Source organism: Hirundo rustica, chromosome 1 (genome assembly GCF_015227805.2).
Source record: "Hirundo rustica isolate bHirRus1 chromosome 1, bHirRus1.pri.v3, whole genome shotgun sequence".
Classification (NCBI taxonomy): domain Eukaryota; kingdom Metazoa; phylum Chordata; class Aves; order Passeriformes; family Hirundinidae; genus Hirundo; species Hirundo rustica.
In genome coordinates this window covers 68106107-68134066 of record NC_053450.1, presented here as the reverse complement: position 1 = coordinate 68134066, position 27960 = coordinate 68106107, and the positions used below count along the sequence as shown (strand labels likewise).

The 27960-nt window shown below is 39.4% G+C and overlaps 1 protein-coding gene across 6 annotated transcripts in view; it reads left to right on the top strand.

Moving 5' to 3' along the window:
• The window catches only part of FHOD3 (formin homology 2 domain containing 3), a 379860-nt gene that overhangs the window by 13231 nt on the left and 338669 nt on the right, over positions 1-27960 (top strand). For all 6 annotated transcript variants that reach the window (XM_040087661.2, XM_040087652.2, XM_058422724.1 and 3 more), the window contains exon 2: positions 26787-26893. In XM_040087661.2, coding sequence (XP_039943595.1) covers positions 26787-26893 — 107 coding nt within the window. The remainder of the gene's footprint in view (positions 1-26786; positions 26894-27960) is intronic.

Here is a 27960-nt window from a genome sequence, read left to right as displayed (position 1 = left end):
CTGCTTTTCAGTGTTGCTGCCTTGTGCTATATCAGAAGGGACATGCTCAGCTTAAAGCTGATGTGGGCTGCTGTGAGTCGATCTCCTCAGGGAGACAGATTTTGGCGATTGGTGGTAACTACTCTATTACTCTTCGTAGGTTACACCAAGGTGATGGGCATTTGGTCAGTGGGACACTGTCTTGAGTAACCATGGCTTTCTCCTTTCTTGAACTACAGGTAACAGAGGAAGGAAAGTCTGTTCTTTTTTAAGAAAGGTGTTATTTAAAAGCCAGAAATAGCATCGCAATTGCTTGATTCTCAGGAGCAATTTCTGGAGGGCTGTCTGTGAAAGGGGTGCAGCTGTAACCTCCCACGCTAACAAAAGGATAAGAAAGTAAGGAAATTACGCTTGAACTGTACAGTGCAACCTAATATTGAAAGCCTTGTTGTACTCCTGCCCATATTCCTGAATTACATTTGGGAAATGCTTACTCTTAGTTGCAGACGTGCTTGCAGTGGGTCACATAAAGATGATTTGTTAATTTTTTTAAGCCACTGAATTAAGAGTTTCTGTTTGAAGTACAGAAGAGTTGAAGCTTTGAAGCACATCAGTATGGAAGGGCAGAACTGGTAGAGCTACTGTGCTAGACCAAAAGGAAGAACCAAACCAAACTCTTGTAATACAGAGAAAGTCTACCTCACCCCTGAATGCATATGTATGTTTGTGAAGAATGCAAAACAAATTTTCTTTCCTGTATCAATTCTTAGAAAATAGCCATTTCATCTTAACAGAGACACAGAAGGTTTTGGAGCATGGACCATTGTCTATCTGGGTGCAGGAGTGAGTGGGTTGGTAGAGGAGAGCAGTGCGTGGGATTCCAGGAGAAGCATTTCAGCTGAATGTCTCCTAGTGGCAAAATTGGCATGACATTTAAAGAGGAAGATTGCTGCTGCAGATAATGTTTTGTTTATGCAGTTTTCCTTAGAGTGTTGTATTATGACCTACAAAACAAAGTACTAAGCTGATGATCCATCTTTTATTGGCACTTTGTTTTGTTCTGGTTCAGTATAAAAAGGTTTTGTACATAATCTATTGTTTTATGATTTGGAGGCAGGGGAATTATTTTGTAGTCTTTAAGTTCTTCAAACATTTTAAAGTGAAAATAAGCTCAAGAAATATGTCTGTTGCCAGGGAAAAAGATATGAAGTCTATCCAGCTTCGCTGAACTAATTTATACTTCAGCCTGAGAAAACTTTCTCAACTCATTTCACTTTTGAGTTGGTAACTTATTTAACAGTTGTTTTTGTTTGTCCGAAGGAAAAATTACATTTACATCATGGTCTCATCAGTGTCAGAGCAGCAAGTGTCTAAAGTTGCTGTGAGGAAAACTGGCTTTTTACTGTATATTGGGTGAAACATGTTTAAGCCATGGTTTTAATATGCTAGTCCAACGTACTAAAAATGCCCAGTTAGTCCAATAAAACTGTATCTAGATGGCCTATTTTGTCTCAAGTGTAAACCTTATGTTTTTAAATGTAGTTAGTTGTTTGTTGGAAAAAGTTTTGGGATGAAAAGTTTTACAGAATTTGTCAAGATAGTCATGTCGGTACCTGCTTAAGCAGTTGATTTTTGAACAGGGCACTTACCAACATTCAGTTTTCTTTGCCAGAAGGGTTCTATATCCATTTCTCACCTCTAAGGAGAAGGCTGTCACTGTTAAATGGGGACCATTCCACATTTGTATTAAAAGTAGAAATCCAACATACAAGACAGTGGTGATGTTTGACAATATGACCCATGCTGCAATCTGCAATCACCGTAGTTTTAGCATGTTGAATCCTATCATTCACACAGAGAAGGTGTTAATGAGACTTCCCTTTGGGATGCACTTCTTTTAATGGGCTTAAGAGTCTTCTGTCTTGTTTCCTATGAGAATATTATTGATATTTGAAATCATATTAATGAGTTAGAACTCTTTAAAAAGTAATGTATATTTTTGCTATTCAATTCAAGTAATTTAAACTGAAGAAAGTAAAGAAGAAATTTATAAATAGGAACCTAAATAAAAATATCTTATTAAATTAAACTTCTGATTTGAGAACAAGGTTTTTTGAGCTACCTTTATTTTTGGGAGACACATAGAAAATGAATGATGGGAAGACAGTTGTTTGCAAAATACCTGCTGTTGCAGGTATTTTGGCATATGTGGTGAAAGACTCTAGATATGTAAGGTGCTCCCTCACAAATATATTTTAATTAATTTTAATCTTATTTAACAGATTGTAGCAGGACAATTGTCAAAGGTGGGCATATTTTTTCCATGCTCTTGATGACACAACGCTGGCTAAAACTTTGACTCCAGATCTTACAATAAGTACTTTTGGTGCTTTCCTGTGTGTCTCCATAGCACAGTGATGAATGACTGGTACTTGAAAGCCATTTTCCTACTTGCTATCTCCACTAAGGTTTTCTAGATATGGGTCAGAGGAGACATTCTTCTTGCAAGTTTGAATCATCTTGAATTGGATGTGGTGGAGTAGTAGGCTATGAGTATGACCTTAATATGCAGCTCTGATGGATTCTCAAATGTTATTTTTCCAAGAGCTTTTTATAGTGAAATAATGACTTAAACAGTAAGTTTCTGTGCACTATCCTTATGTGAATTACAGTAGTTGTTTTATTATCCAAACCCAAGGTACTTTTTTCAATTGTATTGCAGACATTATTTGACTACTGAATGAACATTTAGTGCCTGTATGCATGCCTTATTCTGCTTTTTCTTATGATTACATACTTCTGTTGTCTGTTACCCCTTTGTTAGTGGTTTTTTTTTTTTTTTTAATCATGCTATCAAATGATTCAGTATTCATAATATAAGAATAAATAGCTTCTAGTTTGTACTTGTCTATTGAACCTGATAGTTCTTCTGCTTCTTCTTTTTCCTGGAAAAAGTAAATACCCTTATTTGGTATTACAATTATTGTTTTGTCACAAGCCATCATTTAGGCTTATAATAAGACATCCAACGGCTGCTATCTGCTTTACATGAAATCTGTTGCATTTTTTATATTTTTTAGGTTTGCAAACAAATTAAATGCTACCAAAGAATACAGAAGTATGTGAAGCTGGACATGTTTAAGGGTAACTCAGCAGAGTTGTTTGTTAACCAAAAATCCTCCTGGCAGAAAATCAACCATAGCTAGTAATGAACATGGATTCCTTTCTCTTCACATCCTGTTGAGATTTCAGCAACCACTATGTCAACTCAGCCCAAAGCTTGTCATCTTGACACCATTGTTTAGCAATCAGGGCTGACCTTTCTGGAGTAGAAATTACTGAATGACTTGATTACACTCTTTGAAAGATGATCACAGTGTACCTTAAAGATCTGTGACCAGGGAAAATGATCTCTTGAATGTTTTATGCAAAATGTATCACTGTTCTCAAGTTGACTTGTGTCACCTGAAGCTAAATTCCAACCAAGGCTGTAGCAGGAAGGAAGCATGGATACCTGGGTTAGCCTTTGGCATGTTATGCATTTATATACTGAGGTTTTCTTACATGCATTTCTGCAGTGGGACCCTCTGTGATGTGGAGGCCTTGTTGTTGTTTTATGGAATCAATTTTCTGGTTTGGTGTCTCACAAAACTGTGTGACTAAGAGCTGTTTCTGTCACTGTGCTTGAATGGTTGCTTTTGCTTAGCAGGGAACCTGACTACCCCCACAGCTCACAGGGCCATTAAGGTATACAAGTATCTTGGCAATTTAGACCATCTCAGTACTGAAAAAGTGCTGATGAAAAAGTTACTGCATAAGCCCAACAGATGAAATCTTTATTCCAGTGTTTGTCAAGCTAATGAGGGGAGCCTAATGCTGGGATTCAGAGATCCAACATAAGCTTAAATGGCAAAGTTTCACTTGCAGGATTTCTGTCTATCATGTATTTGCAGCATTCTTGGCTTTTGTTTACAATGATAGACTTTGAGTTGTGGTTCCCCTCCAGCATAATGACAAAGTTACCACTTAGATAGTAATTGCAAAGTATAGAAGAAATTGACTGCAGATCTATACCCTACGCTGTTTACAACCCCCCACCTCGATTATTTAATAAATGGTTTCTAAAGAAGGACTGTTTATTCACTAGTAATCGATATTTTCACATGGTTCTGGAAGGGCAGTCAGGACAAATGAATTGTGCCTATTAACTTTTTTATTGGTTCATAGGCCTTGCACTTACTCATCCAGTTACTCATCAGTGCAATTCTTTTTGTTATAAACATAGTGCAATTTCATATCCTCAACACTATGTCTAATTGGAAAAGGAGAGAGAAAAAGAGAAATCTCATAGATCTAGTTCTCTTACTAGAAGTGTTTTGTGCCCCAATGAATGTAAAATCAAGATTTAAAAATTTTTGCTAGTGCAGCACAAAATACCACTATGTACATTTTGTCTTTTAAAAAATACAAATCAGTTTAAATGTGATCTTTTCTCTGTGTGTTCAGGAAGAACAGCTAATTGAGACAAGAAAAGACTGCCTTCAGAGCTCTAGCTCTGAAGATACCCTAAGCAAATCCTTGTAATCTGTGTTGGCAGAGCTTTCTGCTTTGAGAGTCAGGAGGTATTGAAGCTGATTCCATGGAAATTTATGGGAGACCTGCGCTTATGGTGTGAATGAAAAGTTGGTGTATAACCATGAGTATGATAGAGACCCCACTCCTGTTCCACTGAGGAGAACACTTTTTTGTTTGCTCCCAAAAAATCAGAACCTTAATCTCTTCCTGCTTGATATTTCTCAGTATCTTTTTGTGGCTCTCTGAGAAATCTGTGTGCAAAATCTGCCAGTTCCTACAGGTGGCCATATAGAGTCCCAGTATCTTCTGTGGGAACTGTGCCCGTATATCTTTGAGGAGTAGAAGATGCTACTGCCAGAAAAATCCAGCAAGAGTACATTAAATAAACCTGCAAACCTGGTCTTGTATAGTGCTTCCCAAAATGGCAGCTGACATATTTCCTGTTTAAAAAAAAGCATGTGGTATTAATTTTTCTTCTGTCTCAAGGGAAAAAAAAAAAAAAAAACAAAAAAAAAAAAAAAAAAAAAAACCTGCAAAGAGAAGTAGGATTCTTTTCCTAGATGGTGAGCCTTTCCTCAGGTCTGAAATAGAAGTAGGAACTCTGAGGTAGCTTAACTGGATCACGTTAACATGGCAAACAATTTGAGAGGGAAGGTGGCTGACAACTGGGCTACAGAGACAATCTGAGCAAAGGTGGGGAGAAATGGCAGCCGTTGCTGCCTGCAAGATATCCAAAAGTTACCTATTAATGAGGAAAAGAGACATGAATTTTGGCCACTGAAATAACATTATCATCAAGGGTTCTGCATCTGACTACCTAAAGGATAGGTCTGCACATCATTAAAGCTGCAAGACTGTTCAAGGTTTACAGAAATGAAAGTCAGCCCTCATTTCAACCTACTTAATGTAATTATAAATAGAGATGATGTATTTTTAAATTAGATTCTTTCTGTCAAACTTTGCTTTCCATAGTATACCAAACAAGGTATACAGATATACAAAATACTTCTAAGAGGCAAGGACTAGGAAGATTTAATTGCTGCTTACTCTTTCAAATAGTCCCGAATCTATTTGGTGCAGTCTGCACCTATAGCCTATGGATACATGTATAATAATCTCATAAGCAACTTGTTGGAAAGAACATATTCATGCCTGTCGCAAAGAAAAAATAAAATTCGACTTTGACATATCTGAGACATCTGTAAGGGCTGTGAATTTCCTGATGGAAAACCTTCTCAGTGAAACATCTGGGGCTTATTTCTCTGTCTAGAACCAAATAACCTGAAAACTGTTTGAAGCATGTATTTAAACATAATAACTACCAGGATGCTTGCTCTACGAGCAAAGAGCAATGAAATGCTTCAGAAAAGAAGGACACAAAAAGCCCAACCTGAAATGCCTTTGCTGCAGGAATTAAAGTATAATTTTCAAAGCAGAGGAAGAGTAGGAAGTTCTTGTGTTCACAGTTGCTTTTTGCACTGAGATGACACTTAGTGAAAATGTTTTCTGATTTTTTTGGTAGGGTGGGTATTTTTTTGGCTTTTTTAATTTGTTTTTTATGGAGGGTAAAACTTCATTTTTAATTTCTTACTTTAAACCTTCATCATGCATGACTAAAAGGTTCATTCCTCTCCTGTTTTAGGATGATTGAGTCAGCTATTCCTTGCCTGACCAAGCTGAGCAGCCATGGATGTTGTTTTCTTTTTAATTGGGCTTGACAATGGATTTTGGATCATCAAAAACTTCCTGCTACTTAGGTTGTCAGCATTTTTCCGATCTTTGGATCTTTGTTTGTTGGCTTGTGTTTTGTTTGGGTTTTTTTCCATTGGACCACTGCCAGGATGGGTTTGAATGTTGCCTCTTGCCTTTTTTCTTTTTAAATTTATTTTTTGCTCTGGAAGTGAAAGGTCATCCAGAGGCACTGCAGGCAGGAGAAGTGAGTATCCATGGCCACAGGAATGCTCCTGGGTGCCCAGGGTTTCTGTGGCAGTGTGCCAACCAACTACAACAGCAAAGCACCTGTGGAGAATTTCAAAACTGTCTCCTCTTTCATGGACTGCCTTTTGAATGCATCCCCAACATTCAGTCCTTGTTTTATCCCTTATAAATAGGGAAGGACTAGTGTTTCAAGAGGGGACTGTGTGTGCACTGAAAAAATAATGGGTAAACTGTGTGGGTGGTTGAGTCCAGAGAGTGGTGGTGAATGGAATTACAAACCAGCTGGCAGCCAGTTACAAGTGGAGTTCCCCAGGACTCATTATTTGGGCCAGTCCTGCTTAATATCTTTATTAGTGATATGGATGAGTGGTTGTGTGTACCCTAGGTAAGTTCAAAGACAACACCAAGTTGGACAGGATTGTTGATGTGCTGGAGGGTAGGAAAGCTCTCTAGAGTGATCTGGACAGGGTGAATCCAAGGGCCAAGGCCAACTGCATGAGGTTCAACAAGGCCAAATGCCTTGGGTCACAACAACCCCAGGCTGGAGACAGAGTGACTGGAAAACTATCCAGTGAAAAAGGACCTGTGTGTGCTGGTTGACAGCAGCTGAATGTGAGCCAGTGTGTGCCCAGATGGCCAAGAATGGCAACAGCACCTGGCTTGTATCAGTAACAGTGTGGCCAGCAGGACAAGGGCAGTGATTTTCCCTCTGTCCTTCTGGTGAAGCCACATTGGCCTTTTGCATCCATTTCTGGGCCCTCACTGCAAAAAAGACATTGAGGTGCTGGAGTGTGTCCAGAGAAGGGCAGTGGAGCTGGTGAAGGGTCTGGAGCACAAGTCAGATGAGGAGCAGCTGAGGGAGCTGGGGCTGTTTAGCCTGGAGAGAAGGAGGCTCAGGGGAGACCTTATCACTCTCTACAAATGCCTGAAAGAAGGCTGTAGTGAGGTGGGAATCAGTCTCTTCTCCTAGGACAAGAGGAAATAGCCACCAGTTGCATCAGGGAGATTTAGACTGGATATTAGGAAAAAAAATATTTTTAGAAAAGGGTGGTCAGACACTGGAACAGACTGCCTGGGGAAGTGATAGAGTCATGATTCCTGGAGGTATTTAAAAGATGTGTAAATGTGGCACTGTGGACATGGTTAGGGGTTCACTTGGCAGTGCTGCAATCAATGGTTAGGCTTGATTATCTTAAAGGTATTTTCCAACCTAAATAATTTTATGATTCTGTGAAAGCCAAACAAAAGGTTTGGGTCTTCTTGCTTGTTGAAAGAACCAGTTTCTTATTTCACTTACAAGCTCTAGGAGAAGGTGACATCATCCCTGCAGAGCTGATAAAGTTACACTGGTGTATACATTGTGAGTGTAGAATAGCACCAAATCCTTTGATGCTTTGCAAACTGCAGTTGTTTATATGTTAATTTCTTTAATTATATAGGGGTTATGACTCTTTCCTTTTACTGTGTAGTCTAACAGAGCAGCTTAACCAAGCCATGCTTCTTTTCCCACTGTAAAAATTGCTTTAAAATTAATTGGCAAACAAAAGCACCATGAATAAAACAGAGCTTTGTGCTTCGTATTTCAGAGTTTTTGATTGTAGCTAGCTCCCACTAGAAAGTGTGAGCTATGGGAGACATTTGCCTCTAGTGAGTGAAACTGGAAGGATGAATAGCAACAGCTCCAAGGTAAAGTTATGTTATTTCTGTATAATATTGGTTAAGCTCACTCTGAAAATAAATTAGTTCTTGTTGTAATTTGTAGTAAAATCAATCCTGAAGAGAAAGACTAATGACTTTTTTTTTTTCCTTGAATGTTTTGTTTACTTGTTTTTGTGTTCTATTGCTGTGCTACTGTTTTTTTAAGTCATTGAAGGGTATGGTGATTATAGATGGAATATATGAAATAATAGACAGGGTTGTCTTCATACTAGTTGTTCAAAATTAGTGCTGTTTTTTACCAGAGGGGAGAGTTTGTCATTTTGCTTGAGCCAAATACTTTGCAATGAGGTTAAAGCTGCTTTATGGAAGGCAAGCCTATTTTATTTATCATTGCTAGTTAACATGATGCTTTTTTTTTAGTCCAAGGTAGTTTATAATTAATTCTCGTGTCAGAAGAAAGCATATACTTTTGTTTTAAGACTTTTGGGTCTCAAAACAAGTATCAAAAGGCCATGCTTGGAAAGAGTGGATGAGTTTGTGATGAATGCCTTGATCTAAGGCTTGGGAGAGCATTTGCTCTTTCTGAATGTGCCAGAAGCTTGCTGTGTGACTGTGGGTTAACCATCTTAGGGTTGCCTCTGCTGTGGGAAGTGTGATTCTTCCCACTGTTTTAAATTTGCTAGCTTTGTTCCAAACTTCAAGTATTGGGCATGTTTCTCCATGTGAAAACATTAAAACTCATTTCGACTTTTAGTATTAAAGGTGTCTACATGCAGCTGTGCTCCCTTCCTAAACCACAGCCACACTCCCATTTAACTCAAAATCATAAATCAGTGTAGTCAGTGTGCTTATTGAGTGGTGGGGTTTTTTTCTTTCTTTTTTTTTTTTTTTCCTTTTTTTTTAAAATTCCTCTTTTCATTTTTTATTAAGAGAAGTCCTGCCTCACAAAGTTGGGAAGTCCCTAGTTTTGTAAAGTGGTCTCTGCACCTTCTTGGAAATATTAGACCAGATAATCCACACAGCCTCAGGTCATATTCTGTATGTAATAGGGTATTTTAAGTTAATTTGTTACAGGCAGCAGCAAGGAGCATCTGAACTCAGCCACATGGGTATGAAGGCTTATCTGTGATACAAAATATTACATCAATTAATTTGGGAATGGAGAACTGTGTATGGTTTAGGCCAGCTAGTATGAGCACATCCCTAAGGACAGATCTGCACAATAGCTCTGAACGTCGGTAAAATAATTTGGACAGCTTAATCTTCAAAATAGCATTTTCTCCTTCCTTGCTTGTTCTCAGCTATCTAATGGAGAGTTCTTCCATGATAGATGGGTTCAGTGGCAAGTCTACATCAGACATTTCCAAGCAGCTGTCCCGGGCTATTCAGAGCACTTGATGCCCAGTTGCATTGCAAGAAAACCCAACCATTTGTTATGAGGTAGATTGTCAAAATGATCTATGTTACAAGTTAAAACTGCTGGGCAGGGCTGGAGTACACATATGAGATTGTTTGCTCTGGAGCTGACAAAATTTCAGCTTGCCTGATGATGACACATAGTTACATAAAGGTGCCATGTACATATGTAGATATTGTAGGTGTCTGTGATCATTTCCAGTATCTTTCTTGCAGGCAAATACACTTAGAATCAATTAGATAGACTTCAGTAAGTCTAGTCAAGTACTGCAGAAAGCAGTACTTGAAAACCCTCAGAAAGTGCATTTGACCCATTTAGCCTGTCAGAATTGCTCTTTATGCTTTATTTTGGTCATTCAGATTTGTTTGTGTTGTGGTGGGTTTTTTTTCTGTTTGTTTTTAAGTGTCAGCAGCAAACATGAAAGCAAGGGTCCCAAGTGGGTTGGTTTATAGGGACTTTTATGCTTATAGCAAAATAGAAGTACTTGGTAGTTCTTTTGTACATAGAAGAAAGTGATAACTGATGTCATTGATCTACAGTAGCTATTGGCAGGTGGTTTAGAGGGATTTTTGAGATGATGCAGATACATTCTATAGCAGAGTGGGAGATCACAGCTTACAGGAGGGGTTTCCTGTGATGGGGAAATCCTAGGGAAGTGCCAAGACCTGCCAGGAGCTGGCCACTTGCACAAGACATGGTGGGATGGGTTCCTATGACTAGAATGGATGGATACAGGCTCCTTATGAAAGACAGGCAGGGAACACAAAGGGAGGGGGTGTTGCCCTCCAGTCAATGACCAGCTGGCATGCATGGAGCTCTGGCTAGGGGTGAGTGAGGAGACAACTCAGAGTTCATGGGTCAGGATTAAAGGGAGGACATTGTAGTGGGGGTCTGCTACAGGCTGCCTAAGCGGGAAGACCAAGTGTAGATGGATAGGGGAAGCCTCATGTTCACAATCCCTGGTCCTCAAAGGGAAATTCAACCATCCCATTATCTGTTGGAGGAACAACCCAGTGGGGCAGAAGCACTTTAGAAGGTTCCTGGAATGTGTTGATCATAACTTCTTTCTCCAAGTGATGGAGGAGCCGTTGAGGAGAAATGCTATGATGGACTTTGTACTCACCAACAAGAAAGGGTTGGTGAGGAATGTGAAGCTCAAGGGCAGCCTCAGCTGCAGTGGCCAAGAACTGTTTGAGTTCAAGATCCTTGAGGCAGCCAAGAGGTTGCACAGCAAGCTCTCTGCCCTAGACTTCAGAAGAGCAGTCTGGCCTCTTCAAGGAGCTGCTCAGTAGGCTACCATGGAATGAAGCCTTGGAGGAAAGAAGAGCCCAGAGAAGCTGGTTAATATTGAAGGTTCACCTTCTTCAAGCTCAGGAACAATGCGTCCCCAAAAAAAGGATATCAGGCAAAAACACCAGGAGGTCTTCATGGATTAACAAGAAGCATCTGGATAAATTCAAACTAAAAAAAGAAGCATACAGAAGGTGGAAGCAAGGACAGGTAAACTGAGAAGAATACAAGGAAATCGTCCAAGCACCCAGGAATTGGGTTAGGAAAACTAAAGCCCTGACAGAATTAAATCTGGCTGGGAATGTCAAGGAGAGCAAAAGCCTCAGCAGGCACATCAGTGATTGAAGGGAAGATTAGGGAAAAATGCTGGCCTTCTATGGAAGGAAACAGGAGACCTGGAGACCCAACATACGGAAAAGAGTGAGGTACTCAATGACTTTTTTACTTTGGTCTTAAATGGGAAGTGCTCTAGCCCTGCCACTCGGGATGCAGAAGGAAAATGCAGGTACTGAGGGAATAAAGCGCTGCCTATTGTAGGAGATCAGGTTTGAGACCATCTAAAGAACCAGAAAATGCACAAATCCATGGGACCTGATGAGATACATTCATGAATCATGATGGAACTAGCAATGATGTTGCTTAACCACTATCCATTGTATCTGAGAAGCTATGCACTCTGACGAAGATTTACTGTTTGGAAAAGGGGAAACATAACCCAGGGAACTACATATTGGTCAGTCTTACCTTGGTGCCCAGCAATACCATGGAGCACATCCTCCTGGAAATTATGCAGAGGCACATGGGAAATCATGAGGGCATTGATGACAACCAATGTGACTTCACTAAGGGCAAATCGTGCCTGGCAAATCTGGTAGCCTTCTGTGATGGGGTTCTAGTGTTGGTGTGTGAGGGAAGAGCAGTTGGCATCATCTACCTTTACTTGTGTAAAGCATTCAACAAAGTCACACACAAAGTCCTATTCTCTAAACTGGAGTGACATGGATTTGATGGACAGGCCATTTAGTAGATAAGAAATTGGCTGAGTGGTCTTGCTCAAAGAGTTGCAGTCAATGGTTCAGTGCCCAAGTGGAGACCAGTGATGAGTGGTGTTCCTCAAATGTTGGTAATGGGACCAGCACTGTTCAACATCTTTGTTGGTGGCATGGACAGTGGGATCGGTTGCACCCTCAGCAAGTTCACTGATGACACCCAGCTGTGTCATGTGGAGGGAAGGGTGCCGTCCAGAGGGACCCCGCTCCTGTGAAACCCCACCTGGAGTATTGCATCCAGCTCTGGGCCCCCCAGCATAAGAAAGACATGGATGTGTCAGAGAGAGTCCAAATGATGGCCGCAAAGATGCTTAGAGGGCTGGAGCACCTCTCCTTTGTAGACAGGCTATGAGAGTTGGGGTTGTACAGGCTGGGGAAGAAAGGCCTGCAGGGAGACCTCATAGCACCTTCCAGTGCCTATACGGGGGGTAAGAGACCTGCACAGGGACTTTCTCCAAGGTCCTGTAGTGATAGGACAAGGGAGAATGGCTTTAAACTGAAAGAGAGTGAGTTTAGTGTGGTGGTGTGAGAATTGTTTTTATTAAGTTATTAAGTAATTTTTGTAAGATTTTTAAGTTATTTTTATAATGGTTGAGTCCACTGTATACCCCTGTGTTCTGCATTGGTTTTCCCCTTATGAGTTAGGACGTTTTCTGTCATTGATTCCTTCCCTGCACCTGTCGCTGTCAATCCCCCCCCCCCCTCTCCTCGTGGTCGCCCTGTCTGTCACTCGGAGACCCTTCCCTGGCTTCTAGAAAACTTTGGGAGGGGTGTCGAGTGATAGGCTGGGGCCCAGGAGACCCCCTCCCATCATTTTGTGGTTGGTCCCCAGTTCTATGGTTCACACCCCCGGTTAACCCCCCGATTCCTGTGACTGGCTGACCGGTTGTCGCCACCCCCGTTTCCACCCCCCCTTAAAAACTGCCGCGCACCTGCCCTCGGGGTCTCTCCTGGGCAGCAGGTGCAGCGTGCAGAGCCCCACGCTTCCTCTGCCTCAATAAACCTGCATTACATCCTGCTCGGGAGAGTCCACCTTTCATTAGCTGCCGGGGTTGCTTACGTCATCTACGTGCCCGTCGCTGGTGGTGGGATCCAAGTTCCCACAGGAAGGAAGCGGCGCGCTTTGTCCGCCACTCCGACCATACCACATTGCCACAGTGAGACTCTGAGCTAGCCTGTGGCTGTGCTGGTCAGCGCAATTTCTGGACACTGCGACAGTTTAGATTGGATATTAGGAAGAAATTCTTTACAGTGAAGGTGGTGAGGCAATGGGATAGCTTGCGCAGAGAAGTCATGACTGTGCTATCCCTGGAAGTGTTTAAGGCAAGTTTGAATGGGGATTTGGGCAGCCTTGTGCAGTGGAAGGTGTCCCTGCCCATGGCAGGGGGGTGGATCTAGATGATGTTTAAGGTCCTTTTCCGTGCACACCATCCTATGATTCTATAACCTATACTGAGTACCACCCTAATGAACCAATTTAAATAATAGATATTGGATGGCTGATGTCTTGAAATATACGTGTTTTACGCTCTCTTAAGTACAAAAAATTAATCTTCCGATTCTTAAAAGTATTTAACTAGATTTGATCTCTAAGCTTTGCTCTAATTATGAGCTTTATTGACCCATTATATACTGTTTTGAATGTTCACTTTTAAACAGTTTTGCATTTCTTTCAGACTAAAAGTATAATTAGCTGTCTTTTTGTTGGTGTTCTTGAATACCATGATCCTCGCTTGCTATTTCCCCAAACTATTCCAGTCTTTTTGTTCCTCTTAGGGAATCAGATGGTTCTCCATGGTATCTTTTAGAGTCTATCCAGTATAAAGGAAAATAGATCAGGAATTTATTATTAAAGCCATTTGTTTCTACTTATTTTCTTGATGAACTTTGAAACAGGGTGATCAGAGTGTAAGCAAGGAATGAGTATTGTTGCGATATGGCTGGTAGTGTTGCATTTATTCTTTCCCCAAAAAGTTGTTATTTTACTTGTAACTGCATTGGAGAGTGGTGTGTTGTTGGTGGTGTTTTTTGTTGTTTTTTGTTGGTTAGTTTGTTTGTTTGGTTTGTTTTGTCTTGTTTTAGTGTTATTCAGATGTTATCCTAATGAATTCAGAGGGTTTTTTTTTTTTTTTCTTTGCCTGTTCTAGTCCAGACAACTGTTTTAAAGCTGAGGGTTGAAACTTCTTGGCAGCTAATCAAACAAGGAAGAAATGACTGATTAAAAAAAAAAGAAGCACAAGTGCCAAATAAATTCTGCTTGAGGGTAGAAAATGTGACTTGAGATCCTTTGTGCTTTTATAAAATCTTATTGTTAAGAAGAGAGTCTGCAGGGTACATGTATTTTCCCCATTTTTTCAGTGTTCTTATATTGAGTTTCATTCTCATAAACTTTAATCTTGCTCTTTTAATGACATCCCAATTGATGTTTGGTTTACAGACCACAAAGCCTTTAAGAGGCAGTCTAAGTATTAGGAAGACTTGATGACTGTACTCATTATAATACTGTTAGCAGAGTAGATCTTTCATTGAAACCTCCAAGGTTCAGGCTATGTCTGAAAAATTATTCTGTTGACAAATGTATGATGTTCTCTTTGAGAGTGCTGCCATATTTTATTTTCTTTGGTATTTCACGCAAACACTTTGTGTGGATATGTTTAGTGTATTTTCTTCTATCTAAACCTATGGGTTTGTACTAGATTTTAGTTTTTGTTATTGTTGTTGTTGGATTTTTTAGCTTTCTGACACCTGATCAGAAGCTTCTGAGTCAAAGTTGGATTATAACAAGACACTTTATCCTGGGCTTCTTACATATTTTACTGGCTCAGTCTTTGACTCTCATTAACTCTCCATCTCTTTTGGCCCTCAATGGTTTGTGAATTTTACTAGAACTGCTGTTCCAGAACCGTTCTCTACTCCTCTTTCTCTGAGGCTGTCTTCTTTCCCCCAGGACCCTCCTGCACCAGGTTTTCAAATGGCCCAGTATCTTATCCAGACTTTCTAATTTTTCCTTTGTTTTGATTTTTCATAGAGAAGTGCTCATGGGTGCAAATAACCTCTTCCGTCAAATACTGATTTTAAGTACATCTTATTGCAGGACTGACATTTCATCTGCACCATTTTTAAGAGTGCTGATGTGGGTCATATAGATGGAAATGCCGTCTGCACACTGTGTTATTGCTTGCTATTTTTTTTTTTTTTTTTTTTTTTTGTGATATATTATTTACTAGGGGTTCAGCCATGTATGGCCATGAAACCACCACAGCCAAAGATGAGTAATTGCTTATTGTGTGCATTCCCACATATCTGTAAAAAGTGTGTGTGGTTCTGAAGTAGTCCAGTATTTTAGTTTTGTGATAGGATAGTGAACAATCTGTGATGTCCCAAATGCAGTTAGAATAGCAATGGTATAATCAATCCTTGTGTGCAGGGTGGAGGATATCAATAGAAAGCTTTTTCTCATGGTTATGTGTTAAGAATAAAAGACTGCAATTTATACGTTCATTCTCCTATATGACTTCAAAAATCCTTTTTCAGTTTAGTAAGAGATGTACGAAAGACAGATGAAATTGTCATGAAGTGGTTACCATTTTTGCCTGGACTACTACTTACCTTTAAAAGAATGATTTCTAAGATTTTAACTCAGTACTTCTCCTACACACAGATACTCATGCTCTGAACAAAAGATTCCTCAGATGACAAACTTCATTGAACCTAATCCTTTCTCTCCTCCTCTCATTTTTCTTGATCTATCTCCTTTGAGATTATCCCCATTTCCTTGGATACCTTCACAGTAATTCCAGCCAAATGTTAATGAGAGCTTGTCAGCTGTAGGCTGTGTATCAGCCAAAAAGCTGCATGCACTTTCAAACAGAGAATCCTGGTTTTATGGCCTCTCTCCTTTCTGTTCAGCTGAAGAAGTCCTTAATCACGAAGGTGAGGAGAGCTAGCTCTTTGTTTTCTTAGTTAAGAAAAGCTGAACACAGCTGGGGAGAGGGATTTCAAAAATCTAGACGCCAAAAGTTTGAATGGATGCAGAGGTTAGGTTATTCTCTTGCTATAGGTTTGTTGTGTTCATTGTGAGAAAAATGTGGTTTTTTGAATAAAAGAGATGGAAATTTTTGGTCTAAATTTGACTTTGCTGAATTCTGTTGCCTGTTTGGTTTGTCTGTCATCTCCAATTTAACTTAAAATGGTAGAATTTGGTGTGTTAGTTCCTCATCCAACATGCTATTTTAAGAATTTTTTTTTTTTAATGCAGAAGTGCAATTATTTTTAATTTTTTCAGTTAGCTGTTTTTAGTAATATTAAACATTGCTGTAACACTAAATGAATTTGGCTGTTTTGTTCCGCGGCTATTGACATTTTGAGCAATCATTTGCTTTCTAACCATGCTGTGTGGCTGCTGTTGGGAGCCACAGTGTCACACTTGGACACAGATATTGTAATAAGTTCAAAATTGCTCCCTGGGGATTACTGTGTTAAAGGGAATCGCAAAGCAAAAGGTCTAAGAGTTGGTGACAAAGATGCCCAAGAATAGCAACAAGTAGGCATCCACTCATTATGTATTCACTGTGGTATTGTCTGTATTTGAGACCCCTGAAATAGCAGTTTCAGAATTTTGAACTCTGAACTTCCTTTTGTTATTCTTAAGTCAAACCCATAATATTAATATAACAGCTTTCTGTGTTTGTTTTCAATGTCTTTGTTATTTCAGCAGAATATTTTTATTGGCAGTGTATTTTTCCAGTGGCTCTTGAGAATCTAATGTGGCATTTATGTTTCACTTCATGCCCTGTATTACCTGACCCCAGGAGTATTTTGTGGCGTCTACCAGACCAGAGATAAAAGCTGCTGTTTGAATCTAGGAGTGCAGGCTGTGTTCAAAATACCACCATTTCCATATCAGAGTAGCAGTTCCTTTTAAAGTGATCGTGCTGCTGTGTCCCTATGCCCAATTGTGCAAACCTTTGGATTATCCTTTGTGTGGAGGCATAGCTCGGTCAATGTGACTGCACATAAGCTCTGCAAAGTGAGTGTCGTTTATGAAGTATTTTGACAATGGCAATTACTGCGCTAAAAATAAATCACACGTGCATTAGCATTAATAATTACTCTTACAAGACATGCTAATCATTCCTAAAGGGCTGAAAAATTCAGGAATACTGTTGTACATGCTGGATTATTTCTTATAATGTAAAGTTTAAGATCTAGGAAGTTATTAGGGGTCTTTCCATCAACCTCTAAATGAGTATAGAAGAGCGAGTTTGTTAACCTACTGGCTTATGAGCATGGATGACTGAATGTAGCACAGTTGCCATCACCAAAAATGACCTTCTGTATAGCCTTTGTGCCTGACATTTTAAAACTCTGACCTCACAGAACTACTGGTTTAGTTTGTAATTTTAAACGATAGGGTTTGGTTTTTTGTGGTTTTTTTTATTGTGTTTTTTTTTTTTTTTTTTTTTTTTTTTTCTTTCCCCAGAAAATACTTTGAGTTACAAAATTAGCTTTTAAAGGGAGATAGGTATGGGGGAAGGAGTAGAGCTTTTTACCCAAGATGGGTTGTGTGGCATCAGTCCTAGCCTAGGTGCTTTGTTCTTTCTGCTTCATATTGCCCAAAGTGATTATGATGTGAGACAGACAAGGTAGCACCTACACACATGAGAAGGGAGAGACAAGAGAGCAGTTTGTTGTAACTCATAGGAAAAGGGAATACAGGTGATATTGTCCCTGATAAGTAACAACTGTGTTAATTACCCACTGCAGCCTCGCCCCTGATGAGTCACAGCTATAGCCAATAAAGATAAGTGTGATAAAAGAGAGGAGGTTAGGTGGTGAGGGGGAACCATGAAGAAGAGGGAATAAGACGATATGCAGAAGGTGGCTCCTGGGGAGACAATCACTGCTGTAAGGTCAGTGTGGGTCTGTAGTTAGAGCCTGGTTTTGGAACTTGCAATCATAGTCTAGCTAGGTAAAAACCTCAGTCAGAGTCTAGCAGGAAATAACCAGCAGTCAGAGGCTGCAAGGGAAACCTACAATAGGAGCTTGCTGTAGCCAGACTTAGTGGACAGTTGGAGTCAGGATGGCTAAGCTGTAAAGAAGAATAAACCAGAACCTTGTCATGCTGTGATAAACAAGAAGTCTGTATCTTGGTTCATTTCTATCTGCTAACAAAAGGGCTGGCTGCAACAGTCACTGAAGCCAGATAAATAATTGTTGGATTTGCTGTGATCTGTGGGATGCAACTAGACCATTTCTATTTTTTTTTTAATTACTTTGTGACAATGAACAGTGATAACAACTGTCTTACACTTTAAAGTGATACCAAAGGACCTCTGGCTGTGTGCAGATACAGAAACCCTGAATCTGCTGATCTGGAATAAAATTTGTAAAGCATTAAAATATGATACATTCTAAAAACAGTGTGGTCATTCTCATGTGGAACTTAGCCTTGGATGACAATATTTAATGAGTATTCATTTCTGCCAATCAGTTTGTACTACTTTGCTTAGAAATATGGAATACTTTTGGGCTGGTAAGTAGGAAGAGCTGTTTTTTCTGCGTTTTCCTGAGGCATAATTGGTTTTATTAATGAAGGAAGGATATAGGAATGCAAAGGGAAAACTCAGATTTGTTGGCCCTGGTAACAGGATTCCAATTGTGTTGGAAACAGCTGAACCAGAAGGGAGAGTGTTAAGAACTGCATAGCTTGAGTGCGTGAATGTGTCAGACTTGTGATGTGTAAAGCCAAATGAGGCTTTGGACTTAGAAAGGGAAAACTGAGAGTAAAGAAACTTTGCTTTTCATCAACCCTATTCTGCAGAGCATGCTGTTGGTGAATAAGGAACACACCACCACTAATAAGAACAACTGTATCCCAATCATATTTAAATGAAAGATGAGCTAAGACATTTGAGTAAGATCAGGATTTTCAGATGCTGTGCCAAAGGCTAGAATTGAATAGGGATTTTTATTTCTGCAGTTTCATACTGGGTTACTCTAATATTTCCTTCTCTCATTCCCTTTCTCTCTAATTTTGGAAACAACCAAATGAACAAAGTAATCTGTCCAGTGGGTCTAACTCAAATTACTGGAAATCTAGTGAGACCTGGCTTTGATTCCAGCAAGTGACTGCAAAGTTGAGTGGTTTTGGTGATTTGTACTGTCACCGGTAAACAAGTGTATCCTCATCTCATACTGTAAGGCCCTTTGTCCTATTAATGGAATCCTTGATCACTGTCTGAACTGCTTTTTTGAAGGGTGCCTAACTTTTATTTAAATAGAAGGTAATATAAAGTGGATACTTGGCTATATCTTGGCACACACTGGCTGCCAATTTGGTAACACCTTGTTCACATTTATGATAGATTTGTCTGGGTTAGAAGGGTTCTTAAAAATTATTTAGTTCCAACCCCTAGCCACCCACTAGATTAGGTTGCTTGAGGCCATCCAACCTTGAACATTCTGATTGATGGCACCATCTGCAGCTTCTCTGAAAGACTTGTTAGAGTGCCATACTACTCTGGATAAAGAATATCTTTCTAATATCTAATTTAAATATTTCCTCATGTTCAAAACTGTTCTCCCTTGTCCTTTTACTATCTACTCATTAAAAAAAAAAAAGCTGTTCTCCTTTTATTCCTAAGCACTGTTCAAGTACTGGGGGGTCTCAATGAGGTCTCCCTGAAGCCTTCTCCAGAGTGAGGTGCTCCAGCCCTCTGAACATCTTCAAGGCCTTCTCTGGAATCCTCCAACAGGTCCACATCTTTCTTAGGCTAAGTACCACAGAACTGGATGCAGTACTCCAGCTCAGGTCTCAGGCACAGGTGGAAATCACCACACTCAATGTGCTGGTCCTGCCATTTAGAGAGATTTGTTCAGAATATGTTCTTCTGAATGTATTCTCAGGGCAGGGAGTTGAAGGTGAGAGAAGAGAATTTCTTATGACTGTTTGTTGAAAAAATATGACTCTGTGGTCTTTGAATAAACATGGAAGAGGAGAATGACTTGTGGGTCTGCCGTGCCTTTTTGAAAAGACAGGAGGATGTATTTGCCGTTTACCTGCCTTAACCTTTGCCAACCTACTGCTGCCATGGGACAGAGATGCTAACCCCAAGGAGCATCCACTTTGGATATATACTGGTGCATCAAAGCCCTATGGAGGAAAACTTATTTGTGGGAGTTTCTTTTGGCACAGTAAAATATGTGTTGACTTTGCACTGAATTATGTGCCCAGTGGGCTTCTTGAGCGAGGAGACTGGTGTGTGCATGGAGCCTCACAGGGGTGTGTGAGGAGGATCACGCAGCAGTCCTCAGTCTGTGTGTGGACATAGGAGCTGCTCTGTTCTTTTCTCCTCACACCCCTCATGCTTGGTTTCTTGGTATTTCTCTTGGATTGTAAGAAGATAAAGGCAGTAGATGAAAACAACGATGGAATGCACTTTTCTGTTGTTGTTTATTTACTTTTATTTGTTACTTCAATTAGTTTCTGAAAGCGGCACCAGTTAACTGGCTGATCAACACCTTTTCTTGCTGTTCTTCTTTTTTTCCCCTTCTGTTCTTGGCTTCTTTTGGTGATGTACTTCAACTGTGAAATTCAAAAAAAGCTCAATTTGATCTTTCCTGTTGCACAGCAATAAGGAATTCCTTATGAAGAAAAAATGGGTGTTATCTCTTTCTGTGGGTCAGTGCTTGAAATGAGGAAAAGAAAAATCATCATTGGTGTACTACTATTGATCTATTGTGAGTCTTCTTAAGCTTGAAAGTCTTGAAATAGGAATTCTTTTGGCCCCACAGGATGAAGGACTAGCTGGATACGATTACCTGAGACAAGAGATAACAAACTGAGCTTCTGCCCTATGTTCTTGATTTACTGGTAGCCTATAAGGAATGCTTGCATGAGTGGGTTGCTTAGCTTCCTCCAACCCCTATCTGTTCACTTTGCAAATGGGTGTGCTGTGCTGATGATTTGGAGGTAACCCTTGAGTCAGGGCCAGGATCAAGCTCTACAGCTCTGACTGACCTTGTTATGCTTGTTCCTCGTAATAACTGAAGCCACGATACCTCTATCCTTTTGTGTGATACAGTTTCACTCTGTGATGATGGAGTAGGAAGCCCTACTTTTAAATACTCTTGTATTTTAGCTTTTTAATCAAATGTTTGTTTGCTTTTGCATAATGAATTGTGCTCAATTCTCTAAGTGAAACTTTAACCAGTGTAGATATAAATATATAATAGTCTAAACATTGTTTGTAATCTTATGATGTTTTTATGTACTTCCTCTTCAGCTGTTTTTGATGTGTATGGATGTGTCTTTCGAATTTAGGCAGTTGTTACTTTTTTTTTAAACTGCAGGGAAGAAGGTCTAAAATGCATGCCTAATTTATACCTATATATATATGAAACTTTTGGATGGTGGTGTTTAGGTTTGTGTGCATGGTGCTTTCATGGTTTTCAATTTCTGCCAATTTTGGTTGCAGCATAGGTATTGTAGTGTTTGGGTGGTGTGGATCAGTTATCACTGTGTGGGCATCAGCTACAATCTGAAAAAGTTCAAACACCTCTCTGTTCTTCTAGAACACTTATTACAGAAAGAGTGGTTTAATTTAGTATTTCTACTTGCATTTAGACTGCTGTACACAAGTATCTGGTTGTCTCACTGTTTCTATGTTTCTGGTCAGTTATGGAAAATCAGTGAGTAGCTAGTGAGGTCAGTGCTGCTTAAGAAGCCTTTTCCAGGTTCTCCTCTTGTCCAAAAAGACAGCTATAAATTAGTGAATCAGAGCCTGAGCAACTGCTACTTCTTGATACTGATCTTGTCATGGCAGAGTACAGATCTTATCATTTCAGTATGAAACTGAAGATGTTAATTAGGACATCAGTTACATTTTTAATGAGGAAGACCTGCTTAAAGAGTCTTAATTTCTTTGGTTCCTTCCTGTAAAACCAGTGGACAGGTCTGACTATCCACAGCTGGTGATTCTGACTAAAGCACTTATTTTGTTGACTGTTACATGTGTTTTTGTTTCTTCACTTTTGTGAATGAGACTACTCCTAGGTAGTCCCACTCTTTGTAGAGACAACAGATTTCAAAAATTTCCACAGGGATTAAAAAATATACCATGGATGTTTTCCAAATAAACTGTTCGTTCGTGAAGATGAGAATGTAATTGAAATGAACGCATAGGGGGTTTTTATAGCTTTATGATACCATTTAAGGCTTATACTAAAATCAAAAATCTTGAAGTCTTGCATAAAACTGGTAATGGAGTAACCCTGTGTTTGACTTGGAGAAGTAGCATTACTTTTGTCCCATTTGATGGTGCTTATTTCTGTTTGTGGTTCCACAATGCTGGTAGTATTCTTTTAATGTGATTATAGGAAAGTATGGAAAAGCCTACAGGATGAGTTCCATTTAAGTGACTTGTATCAACATTTTGGGTCTTCTTGGCAATACAGTAAAGTGTGATGCAAAAAATAAGTGATTTGAAGGGATGGGTTAGAGATTTTCGTAAGATTTTGAAAAGGTCTTGGAGAATCTCACCTTTTGGCAGTAGTATAAATGAATTATGCAGTTTAATAACAACAAAATGCAGATCAGAATTTTGGGCTAGTGAGGAATACTGAATGGTTGAAGAAAAGTTAGATAACGTAATTTCTAAAAAGCTGAATTGAAGTATCATTCATGATGATGTAAAAACAGCTCAGTTAAATTTTCTTTAAAAGATTGTTTGTATGAATTCTGCCTTTTGATTTTCCTAAGAGGTTTTTTTTAATAAGATTTCAATGTGACTTATGATCAGTGGGAGAAGCATGTAACGAATGAATTAGATGGGGCTACTAGTGATAGTCTCCAGAGACAGGTGAAGTGATGTATAGCAGATAAACATGGGATTAAGGTTGAGCAGAGGGGAGGGATCAACATCCCGAATTGTTACTAATAAGCACTAATGAGAGAACATCAACCACCCTTTGTATTGAAAAATGCAGGCAATTTACTAATTAAAAATAATCCATGAAGTCGCTTCTCTTTTTGTTTTGTGCCTGTAATGTATGTGTACAAGTGAAGCTGGAGGCAAAGTCATCCCATATAAGGAAGATTTCAAGATTACATTGCCCTAATACCTAACTTTAAAAGTGTTGTTGTGATCACTTCCAGCTTTGTGTGTACACATGAAAGAGGATAAAAAGCCCCCAACTTTTGGCAAGACTCAGCATTAAGTAATGGAAATAAAAGATATTGTCATTTCTCCCATAGCCATAACTCCTATTAACAAATACAGTATGCAATGTATAGTGCCTGAAAGCCACGTGAATACCATGTTCAGCTGAAACTATGAAAATGAGATTAACGTAGGTATAATGTACTATTCTTTTTATTTTGTCCATGAAGGACTTCCTGTTCCTATAGTGCTTTTTGTACACTAAAGTCACAAGATATTAGTAAAGCACAACTTTTTTTCTCTAAATATGCAGTATAAATGGAAATTGTGGGCAAATCTCCTAATCTCCATAGAGACAGCACAACATTTATCTAATTAGTAGTTTGCCTTTTGGCATTACTTTAAATAAATTAGCATTTCATTACATACCCTGAACTACTTGGAAAAAATTTCCCAGAATAGTATTTAGTCTTTCTTCTCTGAAGAGTGTATTTTGAATTAGCACAAGTTAATAATTTCCTTTGTAACTGGAAAGAGAGTAGCAACACTGTCATATTTTTAATATCTTGCACTTGCAGGTTCTTTGCTTTTTTATAATCCCTAGGAATCAGAGTAAAATCTTATGTCACCTTATTTAATGGTTTACTCCTTCACCAAGGAAAAATCCAAAAAAGAAAAGCAAAAAAAAAAAGGAGCAAGTTGGAAATGTGACTTAACTTCCTCTCTCTACCCTTTATCCAGAGATATCCTTTTCTTTCAAACTGCAAAAGTTGCACTCTATCAATAATTGTAAATGAGCTTTTCTACGGTATTTCCAATGCAGCTAATCCAGAATACACTATTTGTCTTCCTTTCTTGTATATAAATCAGTGGCAGGAAACTGAGTGACTAAGTTTAGGCATTGACTGCCAGATAAGATGAGTGGCTGCTTATTGCGCTTTTCCGAAGCAGTACTAAGAATCAAAACTTGGATGGGAAATTAAAAGAGGTAATTCATCAAGGATAGATTTTATTGGTTTTCTTTCTAAGTATTAAAAAGAGCAGAAAGAAAAATCCACGGGAGTGATAAAGGGTGGTATTTTCTTTTTTTGACTTGAGGCTGTTTCAGACCCCTCCTTATATCCTTCAGCGAGTCATTGGCTGCCACCTGTTGCAGAAGATTAGCATGAAGTATCGTGTTAAATATTTGAGTCTTCTCAAAGTGGCCTTTGCAGCAGGGATGTGTGGTTACACCACCATTGCCATGGTGTCCTTTTGGTAGACAGAGACCTGCAAAGAATCTGTCGGTTTTTGCTAAATCCGGAGGAATGAAACATCTTCTTTTTGGGTTCTTTGATCATGATGCTGGCCCTGCTGGCAGGAGACAGGGTACACGTGCCTCAAAGGGGGAAAGGGTCCTTCCACAGGAGTTAGCAGGTCTCATTTAGTGAGAGAGCTTTAAATAAGATTTGGAGGTGTGAGGGGATAAAATCATGATTACTGAAGACAGACCTGGAGGCAGCATGTCACTGTTTGAGAGACAGTGTGATAATGAGGTCCTTTGGTCTGCTGTCTTGTTAGTGGTAGGGGGTAGAGATCCATGCAGCAGCAAGGGTTATTGATGGGCTAGAAACTGCAAAAGCACCTGGGAATGCTCAAGCAGGAACTGGAGATTCTTCCCCTGAAAAGGCAGCTGGATTGTTCACCCAAATGAGGTGCATCTACACATATGCACGCAGCATGGGCAACAAACAGGAGGAACTGGAGCCCATAGTGCAGCAGGAAAACTATGACATAGGGGGCTTGAAGTAGGGGGTGTTTTGTCATTAGAGGATATGAAGAGAAAATGATACATGCTCTCTGACTCCAAGAAGAAGGCTGAAGAACAACTTTTATTATTTATGAAGACTTTTTATAGGTTATGAAGATTGACCAGGAATTGGAGAACAAGGTTACCACCTCTCCATCCCACTGGCTAGGCTAGAAGTCAATCAGTTGACTCTTATCAGAAAGGAATGTGGAAAACATCTTTACGGAGAGCGGCCGTGAGAATTCAGCTACAGAGCTGTAAACATCTCACAAAAGCTCAAATAATATGACAACAGTGTTTAAGGCTTCTTCTAACCCAAACTATTCCCTGATTCTGTGACAAGAGAAAATGGCCTCAAGTTGCATCGTCAGAGGTTTAGATTGGATTATTAGGAAAAACTTCCTCACTGAAAGCATGGCCAGGTGTTGGAACGGGCTCTCCAGAGAAGTGGTGGAAATGCCATCCCTGCAGTGTTCAAAATACGTGGATGTGGCATGCTTTGGTGGTTAACACGGTGGTGCTGGGTTGACACTGAGACTTGTTCATAGAAGCCTTCTCCAGCCTTAATGGTTCTCTGTTCTGTTTGGCTGTCAGACTGGATTTTTTATCTAGTAGCACAACACATCTAGATTAGGTATTTGTGTAGATATCTACAAATATAGTAGATATTACTATATCTGTGAGCTTGGAAGCAGTTACAAAAGGACCCCCAGTTCAGTGCTGTGCATGAAGGTCCCAGCAGCATGTTTAACTGGGCTCACTGATGTCCATTTTTATGCTTCTGGGCTGGATTCTCTGAGCAGATGGTCACATATCTCCCTAGTGGTGAGGCAGGAACACCCTGTACAGCCCCTTGGTAAATGCTGCCTTGTTCTCCTGCCCCAGGAAGGTTTTTTTCCCTCATTATTTATTTGACACTGTGTTATGTCATGGTGGGAGAAGAACTCATGTTCCTTTCTAGCTCTTCTTCCACCTTCTTCAGTTTTCCCTCTCAATTAGTAATTACTTTATATTCCTGGTCAATGAGTTAGCCAAAATTTTCGGATGATTCATCCTAGATCTTCTATTGTGATGAGCACCTTGCGAATAAAACTCCAGAAAATTTATTTTATAACTTGGGTCAGGTCTGTCTCTTTTTAACAGCTGGAACAATTAAGGGTGGAGAAGATGAGGGAGGACACAAAAGAAATATAGACAGTTTAATAATTTCTTGCTCCCTCCCTCTTAAGCACCACTGTGGGCAGATTTCTGCTTTCAGGTCTGGTCCTTGATAACCTCACTACATTTGTAGGAAGCTGGTACAGGTTTCCAGTCCTCCCCCCACCCAGTGCATAGGAATGTTTTACCTGTACTCTCTAAGGCTGTTTAGTGCCTGGCCCTAAAAGCAGAATGCCAGAAAAGTCTATGACTTGGCTGGCTGTACTCGCCCTCACTGCAGGACCCCAACTCTTGGCTGCCACGTTTTGCAATGTCCCTTGGCTATATCTGTCCTCATAGAGGCCATTCGGTAGTTCACAAAACAGCTCTTTCTTCCTTCTATCTTCATCCAGAGGCTCAGAAACTCTACTTAGAACTGTACTGTAAAAACAGAGAATGGTAATTTATATCCTAGATACATATCAAAACTAAACTCTTTGTCTTGCATTTTAAAGGCACTTTGCTAAAGCCCTCTAATCTTCTTCTGTATCTTCTAATAAATTTCATTGTGTTTGTTACTTGTGTTGATATTGTTGTGAGCAAGCATGGTCTAGGAAACGTGGGTTTGGGATTGTGTAAATTGGCAATTTTTATTTTTTTTTTTAACCTGATCCCAACATATTGTTTTTAGGGAGATTTTGTCTGGGGACCTGGAAAATGGGAAGGCAATGTTAGATGTATGTTAGAGAGAAAGACTGCTCTAACCTAATGGTCTGAATTTTGTTCTACAGCTTGATGACTGCACCCTGCAATTGTCTCATAATGGTACCTATCTGGATCTAGAATCCACCCTAGCAGAGCAAAGAGATGAATTAGAAGGCTTCCAGGAGGATGCTGGGTAAGTAAAGGTTTACTAAATTTTTATAAATAAGCATTTGGTTAATGTCATATAGACAGGTCAGCATAGGAACAGATAAGATAAAGTTTTCCATTGTATGTCTGTCCCTTTGTAGGATTAAGAATTTTATGACTCCTTTCTACATTCACACTTAATGTCTCTAAAATATGACATTTTAAATAAATCTGAATATTAATATCTTGATTAGTCTAATGAGATTTTGTGGTTCTTTGAAACTTGATAAATGAGGTTGGTTTGTTTGGAGAATTCTGAGATCCTTCTTATGATACTAGTCATGTAGATGATTATATTGGGGTGGTGTTCCTGAAGTGATAAACTAAATTTATTTTGCCTTGATAGTTAAGTCCTCCACTTATGTTTTTGAAGAAAATACCTGTATTGGTTTCTTTTTTTATTCCTGGAATTGAATCCCAGTCCAAAGGATGGGAGTACATGTTGTTTTTTGAATATTCTTTCTTGCTTTTTTTTTCTTATGTAGTTATTGCTGGCACACATGGATTGCTATGACACAGCTTTCCATAATCATCTCTTTGAGAACTGAAAGTCAAAGCAAAAGTTAGCATCAGTGTGTGTTTGTGTAAATATACATAGGAGATTCGCTTTTTTGAAGAATTTTCCTTTTCTAGACCTTCCAGGTGATTATCTTACTTAAGATGTAAAATGAACAGAAAGTCTAGATCTATTTTTGTCTTTTTGGTTACTGTATTGGACTGGATAGTTGTGGTTATTTATGGGTGTGCTTAACTGAATTTTGAGTTGGTTTGTGTTTGTTAATAGTATGAAGATGCAGCCCTTTTGCTTATACTCATTTTCTACTTCTTCTGATAGCTGTCTTGCCTTTGAATATGCCTTATAAATTTAAACTGTGCCTCTAAAGATTATTTTATGTGGAGAAGAATTTTAAATAATATTTTTCAAATATTCATGTGTGTGCATTTGTGTATGTCTTATTCACACATACCGGTTTGGGGCATGTTTTATAATCATTACAAGATGAAAACTGTTCTGTTAGAAACCTGTTAGAAGAGAGTTCGTTGTTAGCCAGA